At 48.4% G+C, this 9,939-nt stretch overlaps 1 protein-coding gene across 1 annotated transcript; it reads left to right on the plus strand.

The window, feature by feature from the left end:
- Positions 1-2,018: 2,018 nt before the first annotated feature.
- On the plus strand, positions 2,019-8,781 carry LOC119950831 (guanylin-like). The gene is made up of 3 exons (XM_038773661.1): positions 2,019-2,136; positions 5,356-5,545; positions 7,204-8,781. The coding sequence occupies exons 1-3, from the start codon at positions 2,065-2,067 to the stop codon at positions 7,266-7,268; spliced, it is 327 nt and encodes a 108-aa protein (XP_038629589.1). The 5' UTR covers positions 2,019-2,064; the 3' UTR covers positions 7,269-8,781.
- Positions 8,782-9,939: the final 1,158 nt, after the last annotated feature.

Raw genomic sequence — 9,939 nt, forward strand, 5'->3', positions numbered from 1 at the left:
AGACACAGGGAGAACGTGCAGACTCCGCACAGACAGTGACTCAAGCCGGGAATCCTACCTGGCGCCCTTAAGCAACTGTGCTAACCACTGTGCATGTTGCTGGATACTTGGACCAACACAGCAACTATCTAATTTCATCTGCTGTCTCCATGTGGAATAATACACATGTATACTGATATATACTGATTTACCTCTTTTGTATATAAGGGGAAGTTCTGGGTGTTCTAAGGTGGACAAGTCCCCAGGACCGGATGGTCCCATCTGCCATATCCCATATCCCAGGTTACTGAGGGAAGTGAGGGACGAAATAGCTGGGGCCTTAACAGATATCTTTGCAGCATCCTTGAGCACGGGTGAGGTCCCGGAGGACTGGAGAATTGCTAATGTTGTCCCTTTGTTTAAGAAGGGTAGCAGGGAAAATCCAGGGAATTACAGATCTGTGAGCTTGACGTCAGTGGTAGGCAAACGTTTGGAGAAGATACTGAGGGATAAGATCTATTCACATCTGGAAGAAAATAGACTTATCAGTGATAGCCAGCATGGTTTTGTGCAGGGAAGGTCGTGTCTTACAAACCTAATAGAATTCTTTGAGGAAGTGACAAAGTTAATTGATGAGGGACGGGCTTAGATGTCATATACATGGACTTTAGTAAGGCATTTGATAAGGTTTCCCATGGCAGGTTGATGGCAAAAGTGAAGTCGTATGGGGTTCAGGGTGTACTAACTAGATGGATAAAGAACTGGCTGGGCAACAGGAGACAGAGAGTAGTGGTGGAAGGGAGTGTCTCAAAATGGAGAAGGGTGACTAGTGGTGTTCCACAGGGATCCGTGCTCGGACCACTGTTGTTTGTGATCTACAACATCTTCCTATACGAAGGTATAGGTGGTCTGATTAGCAAGTTTGCAGATGATACTAAGATTGGTGGAGTTGCAGATAGCAAGGAGGACTGTCAGAGAATACAACAAAATATAGATAGATTGGAGAGCTGGGCAGAGAAATGGCAGATGGAGTTCAATCCAGGCAAATGCGAGGTGATGCATTTTGGAAGATCAAATTCAAGAGCGGACTATATGGTCAATGGAAGGGTCCTGGGGAAAATTGATGTACAGAGAGATCTGGGAGTTCAGGTCCTGTGTACCCTGAAGGTGGCAACGCAGGTTGATAGAGTGGTCAAGAAGGCATACAGCATGCTTGCCTTCATCGGACGTGGTATTGAGTACAAGAGTAGGCAGGTCATGTTACAGTTGTATAGGACTTTGGTTCGGCCACATTTGGAATACTGCGTGCAGTTCTGGTCGCCACATTACCAGAAGGATGTGGATGCTTTGAAGAGGGTGCAGAGGAGGTTCACCAGGATGTTGCCTGGTATGGAGGGTGCTAGCTATGAAGAAAGGTTGAGTAGATTAGAATTGTTTTCGTTGGAAAGACGGAGGTTGAGGGGGGACCTGATTGAGGTATACAAAATTATGAGAGGTATGGACAGGGTGGATAGCAACAAGCTTTTTCCAAGAGTGGGGGTGTCAGTTACAAGGGGGTCACGATTTCAAGGTGAGAGGGGGAAAGTTTAAGGGAGATGTGCGTGGAAAATATTTTACGCAGAGGGTGGTGGGTGCCTGGAATGCTTTACCAGCGGAGGTGGTAGAGGCGGGCACGATAGCATCATTTAAGAGGCGTCTAGACAGGAATATGAACGGGCGGCAACAGAGGGAAGTAGACCTTGGAAAATAAGAGACAGGTTTAGATAAAGGATCTGGATCGGCGCAGGCTGGGAGGGCCGAAGGGCCTGTTCCTGTGCTGTAATTTCTTTGTTCTTTGTTCTTTTCTGAAGTAAAACCTTGATGCCCATTAATGGCACTAAAAGTATACAGCCTATCCTGAAGCAATCAAGTTTTATGTGTGTTTGTCAGTGAACAATGACGTTTTTTTATTGTATTTACACAGCTAGAGTTACATCAGATGACTTTATTGCCATGATCCAGGGCTTTAAAAGCGGAGAGGTTGCAGAGCTCTTGACCCAGATTGCCGAAGAGAGTTCTGAAGCGAAGTTCCCGACCCCAGTCAGCATGAAAACTCTTTTCGCCATCCTTTTCCTCACCAGTTGCTTGTCAAGTCTCGTGGAAAATGTCACGGTTCAGGTAAATTAAGTTCTTACCCATTTTCCAAATGATGTTGACATAACGAACGCCTTCATACATTCACGAATGTGTGGCAGATGTAAGTCTGAAAATTACTTTCAGAAGTGCCATTGCACAATTCTTTGGTGTGGTACTGAGAGAATGCAGCACTGTTGGATGTGCCGACTTTCAGGTGATACCCAAGACCACGGTCCAGTCTGCCCTCTCAGGCGGCCGTGAAAGATCCTGTGGTACTATTTGAAGAATGTGCTCTCTATCTACTGGCCAGCATCCGTCCAGTAACCAAAAGTACCAAAACCAGGTTTAAAGTTATCCATTCGTTTGCTGCACGCATACAAAGGCCGGGATTCTCCGACCCGGTGCCGGGTCGGAGAATCCCCGGGGGGGGGGGGGGGGGGGGCAAGAATCGTGCCCTCACGCCAGCCTCCCTATTCCCCGGCGCCATTTTTCAGGCGCTGGCGGGATCGCCGCCACGATGGTTGGGGGGCTGTTGACAGCGGCCCCCTCCGGCGATTCTCCGAGCCCCGATGGGCCGAGTGGCCGACAAGTTTGGCCCAGTCCCGCCGGTATGGATTACTCACCTCACGCACAGCGGGACCTGGAAGGTAAGTGTGCGGGTGCCGTCCTGGGGGGTGCGGGTTCGATCCCGCGGGGTGGGGGGGGAGCCACGGTGGCCTAGCCCACGATCGGAGCCTACCGATCGGCAGGCGCGCTGGTTCCGTGGGGGCCTACCTTACTCTGCACCGGGCCCCTGTCGGGCTCTGCCATGTTGCCCGGGGCCGGCGCCGAAGAAGGGAACCCGGCGTGTTCCCACGCATGCGCGGAATGGCCGGCGTATTTCTGCACATGCGCGGACCCGCGTGTGCCGTTCCCCACCTGCTGGAGCTGCTGGGACGACTCCAGCAGCTACCTAGCCCCCTCGAAAGGTGAGAATTCCTCACTTTCGGGGGCCATTGACGCTGTAGTCGTTGGCGCCGGTTTTCCCGCCCGCGTGGGGACACAGCTATTTTTTGCGGACATTTTTAGAGAATCCTGCCCAACGTGTTAGTCTAGTTTGCTTACGCAGAGACAGCATTTAAACAACAACGGATTCGCGCTCAGGGTGTCCTTAAGGTGTGATATGGAAGCCACCGCAGTCCCAGAAGACCATAGTCAGCTGTTCCACTTTGAGGAGTTCTCCACACAGACAGTCAGCCAAGGCCGGGGATCAAACCCAACTCTCTGGCGCTATGGGGCAGCAGTGCTAACCGCTGTGCCACCGTGTATGTCGGATGAAGGTCAAAGTGGTGGTGGCCACTAACCAACCTTTTTAGATTTAAAGCAAGGCTGCTGCTTTTGGATAATGGGGATGTGGTGTTTGGGGTTGGGGTGGGGGGGGGGGGGGGGGGGTGAACGCCTCGAAAGAGCGGACTGTGGTTGCTTTTGCACCCAAGCTACCCCAGTTGAATATCAGGAAGTTGTGTCCAGGCACTGAAACTGGCCCCCACCATCCACGAGAACCTAGAGTCAGCTGGAAAATCCCAATTGGCCTCTTACAATTGGTTTTGCATGGCTCTTATTGAGCTGTCAGTATCCACCGCCATCTGTATACATCTAGCTCTGCTGCCCTCTGTCCCCAATCTTGCCTCCATCCAGACCATAAGAAATAGGCACAGAAGTATGCCATTCAGCCCTTCGAGCCTATTCCACCATTTAATAAGATTGTGGTTGATCTAACACTCACCGAGTCTACTTTCCTGCCTTCTCTCCATAACACATAATCCACCCACTGATTAAAAACCTATCGATCTCAGCCTTGAAAATATTCAAGGACTCGGGCTCTGCAGTTTCCTGGGGTGAAAAATCCAAAGATTCATCGCTCTTTGACAGAAGAAATTCTTCCTCAAATTCATCTTAAATGAGCTCCCCCTTATTCTGCAACTGTGCCCTCTGGTCCTGCACTCTCCCATTAGAGAAAACATCCGCCCAACATTTACCCTGTCTAACTGCCCGAGAATCTTACATGTTTCAATCAGATCACTTCTCATTCTTCTCAATTCCAAGGAGTACAGACCCAAAAAGTGGCCTGGGGGAGGATGGAACCAGTGAATTGGCATGTTGATCAGTAGGGCTATTTTTAATCATCCGCCCCCCCTCCGATACCAGCCCAGCATAGCTTATAAATCAAGTCATAGTATTCTTATAGCACGGAAAGAGGCCCTTCAGCCCATCTTGTCTGTGCTGGCCATCAAGCACCTATCTACTCTAATCCCATTTTCCAGCACTTGGCCTTGTATGCTATGGTGTCTGTTGATTTAATGTGACTGTAGATGTGATTATTCATTCGCAATGTCAACAACAGAAGCACAAAGTGGCATTTGATAGTTAGGTGACCACAGTTAGAGACTGGATCCTCTGTTTGCACATATTAGCGGATAAACATTTAACACAGTTGTATGCTCTTCCTCTACCTGTTATTTTAAGCCATGATATTAAATAATTGAAAACAAGCCATTTTAACCTTTTCCACCATCCAGGAATTACTGGCAGTTGCTTGTGAGAACTTGTAGCACGATTTTTCAAATCCTACGTTCTAACCAGGCTTGGCGACTTAAATCAGCTGCCAAAATGATAGCTGTGGATCAGACACAAAAGATTCTGGGTTTAAGTTCCCACGCCAGAGACTTGAACACATAATCCCGGCTGGCACCTCAATGAGATGTTGAGGGACTGCAGCACAGTTGGAGATGCTGTTCTTTCCGATGAGGTCTTAAAGCGAGGTCCCATCTCCACTTTGAGATGGACAGAAAACTCCCACTGTATAACTTAAAGAAATGAAAGGGAGTTCTCAACCGACATCTAAAGCAGCTCATCTGGCCTTGCATTTAATTCTGATTTGCAAGCTTGTCGTTGGCATTTGCTGCAATACAGCCATGACTGCAATTCAAAAATATTTTATCGGCTTTGGAACATCCCGGGATTGTGCAAAATGCCGTAGAAATGATTGTGTAGTTGATTCTTTTCATCACCACTATCCAGAGTATTGTCAACTGTGACTGTGACCAGAATCAACTGTGACTAGAATTGTTAGGTCTCTTTCGCTTTCCACAGCTGCTGCCTGGCCTGCGGAGGATGCCCAGCATTATCTGTTTTTTTTTTAAATTTCAGATTTGCAGCATCTGTGCTATTTTGCTTTGGTGTTAGTAACTGACACTTGTTGTGTTTCTCTATTTTTTTAAGGATGGAGACTACGAGTTCCCCTTGGAGGAGGTGAAGGAGCTGTGGTCATTGATGGACAAAGACCATCTCAACAGCATTCCAGATGGTGATAAATCTCAGATTTCTACACTGTGCAAAGATCCCGAGCTCCCAGAAGTATTTCAACCTGTCTGCGCCTCAAATGATGCGTCTCAGATTTTCTACAGACTGAGTAAGTAGAGCATTGATTAAGTTATATCTGAGGGATTCGGTTTAAAACATACAGAACATAGTGGGTGATTCTCCGGCACTGCCAAGGGGTGGGGCCTGAAGGAGGGACTGAGAGGGGGTTGGACCTGAAGGGGGAGCCCTGAAGTGGAGGGAGGGGGGATTTTGGTGACCCTATATTAGGTGTTGCTCATTTGGGGGGGGGGGGGGGGGGGGGGGGGGGGCTGGTGACAATGATGGGGGAAAGGGGTGGGTTTTTGCCCGCAGAAAGTTGGGAGGGCGTTTTTGTTTTGGGTTATTCTGAGATTGGGGGGCCCTCTAAAAATGGTGTCCTAATCGCTGAAGACCTGGGCCTTGTTGGCGCTTTCAGGTCCCACACATCGTGTTTGCCGCCATTTTCAAAACAATAACACAATGTGGGAAGATCATGATGGGAATTGCACCGGATCTAACATAAGCTATAAGCAGTATGTCTCTGAACTTATTTTCATAAAATCATATAGACAGAATCGTGTGCATGATTGGTGTCAAGGACTCACAGCAGCACCTTCCAAACCTATGGCTGCTACTATCTAGAAGGACAAGGACAGCAGATACCTGGGAAAACTATCACTTGAAGTTCCCCTCTAAGTCACTCACCATCCTGACTTGGAAATATATCGTCGTTCCTTCGCCATCACTGGGGCAAAATCCTGGAATTCCCGCCCTAACAGTACCTACACCTCAGCGACTGCAGCCGTCCAAAAAGGCAGCTCACCACCACCTTCTTGAGGGCAATTAAGGATGGGAATAAATGCTGGCCTATCCAGCAACGTCCATGACCCATAAATGAATTTTAAAACTACAGAAAATACATTCAGCCGATCATGACTGTGCCAACTCTTTGAATTCAATTAGACCCACCCTCCTGCACATTCCCTAGAGCCCTGGGGTTTTTCCCTCTCCACGCCCATATACAACTTCCAACTAACGGCTCAGTCAGCTGTTTGGCCATTTTAGCATAGATGCCAATATTTTTTAATGTTTTTTTTTAATTGAAAGATTCTCAACCTTTAAAGCCTCATTTCAGGACAGCAGGAATATAATGCTCAATTGTCCTGAGTTTGATTATGTGAGTCTGTTGACAGTTTATTCTCACTGCGCTCGATTAGTTAAGACTGGGTGTGGACTCAGAGGGAAGTGAGCAAAGCTATAGAAAGGGATGGATGCCAGGTCGGTAGAGTATGGAGTTGACAAGGGCTGAGGGCCCTTGGTTTTGGGAAAGAGATGGGGGGGGGGGGGGGGGGGAACGCGTGGAAACAAGCGGAAGAACCTCTCTTTGCATCGGGTGGTCGTGACTTGGAACACAACTGTGATTGAAACGGAGACCATCAATGGACTCAAAAGGAAATCGTTGGGCACTTGGGAGAATCAAACTCAGGGTTATGGGGAAAGAGTGGGGAATAGGACTGAATGAATATAGGAACAGGAATAGTCCATTCAGCCCCTCGAGCCTGTCCCGCCATTTAATGAGATCATGGCTGATCTGTGGCCTAACAAATGGGTTGCTCTCCAGATTGCTGTCATGGACTCAGTGCATTCTTCCTGTGCCATGATGATTCCAGCATTGTGTGCGGCTGAAGTACAATACAATTTATTTCTCTCTCTCTCTCTCTTTTACAGAGGATCTAGCGGTGAAAGCGGACATCTGTGAAATATGTGCCTATGCTGCTTGCAGTGGCTGTTGATCAGGGATGCAGAACCTTGCGATAAGTCAGGAGTAGACGTTAAAAAAAACTGTGGTTGTGAAGCTGCAGAAATTAGTGCAAAAAGCACCTTGTTTGTCCCCAGACTAATTGAGCCAATTCCATTGAATCATTAAACCCACAAATGGTCTTCCTTTAATAGTTGTTGGAACTTGTGTCATTGGGAATCATTGTCCATTTTCTTAATTGAAGTAACACAGAGTGGCAGACCTGTAGGACTATAATATCTTCCTCGGCACCCACTCATCATTGCACTGATGAATGGCTCATGTCGCATCTCTCCCTGCTTGCCCTTCTCATTACCCACCTCTTTTCATCCTCTGTTGCCTACCTAACCCAAAGAGTGAGTTTCAAAAATCCGGCACTGAGTTTATGCGGGAACTGAGGAATGTTGGCTCATAGCCATCAAAAAATAAATGAACCTACATAACATGTCTACATGTGTGTCAGTCCTACAGTGGCTCCTGGTGGTTACACAGCTCACAATGCATAGCTGAACCTCACCTTTCCCATTGTTAGCGAATGAGCACTAAATGTAGATCTCGAAGTGAATCAAAGTTAATCCAAGTCTGGGCTCAATCATAGGATTTACAGTACAGAAGGAGGCCATTTGGCCCATCAGGCCTGCACCAGCCCTTGAAAAGAGCCCTAAGCCCACACCTCCACCCTATCCCCGTAACCCAGTAACCCGACCAAACACTTTTGAACACTAAGGGCAATTTAGCATGGCCAATCCATCTAACCTGCACATCTTTGGACTGTGGGAGGAAACCAGAGCACCCGGAGGAAACCCACGCAGACACGGGGAAAACGTGCAGACTCCGCACAGGCAGTGACCCAAGCCGAAAATCGAACCTGGGACCCTGGAGCTGTGAAGCAGCAGTGCTAACCACTGTGCTGCTGTGCCATCTTGTAAACTTCAAATCAGGTTAAACTTCCCATTAACTGACCAGGGTTCAATTACTTTCCAGTTCTGGAAAGCTAAAAAGTGTCCATTCAGCACTGGTGCATTGGATATCTGAAAACTTTTTTTTATGTGAAACTTTACACTATCTTAGTTTAATCCTTATAGAATTTAGACTTTGACTGACTGCTCTAATGCAACATCAACTCTGCAACATAATTTTCACAATCATATTGGGCCTCGATCCAGCCTGGCAAAAGGGTAACGACGTGACTGTGAGAGTGTAGGCCTAAGATTGGGATCTCCCTCGCTATTGTAACTCTCCAAGTTTATATTGATTACTTTCACTTGCAAAGTCCTGAATTGCATTGAAGATTTTTCTGCTGCCTCCCACAAGATGCTTTAGAAATGTTAGATGTGAACATGATTGGACTAACCTGGGCCTGAGCACAAGAAACATTTCTCTTGCTGAAGGGTTGAATTTTGCTGCAATAGGAAATTCTCTAAGTGTATTTATGTTCATAGTCATGTTTTTGTACCATTATATTTGTTATTCATTTCCATATAATAAAAATCATCAAAAACCATCCTGACACTGTCTCCTGTGTAATCAAAATGTAAGTAATCAAAATTGCGCCTTGTTTTGATCAATTTAGGACGCGATTCTCCAGCCTCGTCATGCTCTTGCTCGAGCAAAACGAGGCCGTGCATAGCGGGAGAGGCCAAAAACAAGAACCGCGCCAGGCGGCAGACAGTTTGCGATACAACCTGCCTGCTCCTGTAGGCGAAATCGGGATCTCGCATTTGCACGATGAAAATCCAATTATCACCGCTTATGCCCTATTGAATTATGTACAATTCACGGGAGCCACCCCGTATCCAACAGCCTCCCGTGATTGAGCGGCTTCCCCAGCAAGTGGTCACGCTGGCGCCGATTAGTATTCTTTTTTGAAAACGTGACCCTGGCGGAAGGGCTTCTGTAGGGAGTCGAGGAAGTGAGTCGCCATCTTTGCTCACAGGCAAAGAACCCAGGGGTGCTCGGTTTGCCGCCCCAGTGCTCAACAGGGGGTTGGGAACCCTCGGCTGGGGGTGACATTACATCCTCCGCAGGGGTGGGCCGCCATGGGAAGGGGGGGGAGAGGTGGTGCTGGGGGGGGCAACCACGCATGGCTCCACCATGCCAACCCCTAGATCATGTGTACCCCTTCCAGGGTCAACCCCAGCCATTGCCTGTCTGTCCCACCAACCACCCATAACATCCACCGACTGACGAGGCCTTTGGCCGTGCGGCTGAAAGCTATTGATAATACGGATTTGGCAATTATGGTTAAGTGAGCACTTCAGACAACCCAAGTGAAATCCCATGGGTGGCGAGACATGCAGCATGTGGGAATCATGCTCTGCAGTGCCTCGCCAATGTCCATCTGTGGCTGGGACATGTCCCGCAGCACCTCATCAAGGTCAGCCTGGTACTGGGTCACATCCCCCAGTGAGGCGGACATTCTGCTGTGGCCTTCAGCCATGGCCATCACCGACTGCACCACGCCTTGGACACCTCCACTAATGCTGCCGATATCGTGCACCAGGCTCTCTACTGCAGCTCGTGGAATTCCTCAGTGCAGAAATGGCGTCCCGATCTCTCGACCCCCTGACTCGGCCCCAAAATCCCCATAAAGCCACAGCTCACCTATAAGGGAGCCCTCAGGCCCCCCACCCCCCGCAACCCGCTGCCCCCAGGCCCGGCCTACA

The sequence above is a fragment of the Scyliorhinus canicula genome, chromosome 16 (genome assembly GCF_902713615.1).
Source record: "Scyliorhinus canicula chromosome 16, sScyCan1.1, whole genome shotgun sequence".
Classification (NCBI taxonomy): Eukaryota; Metazoa; Chordata; class Chondrichthyes; order Carcharhiniformes; family Scyliorhinidae; genus Scyliorhinus; species Scyliorhinus canicula.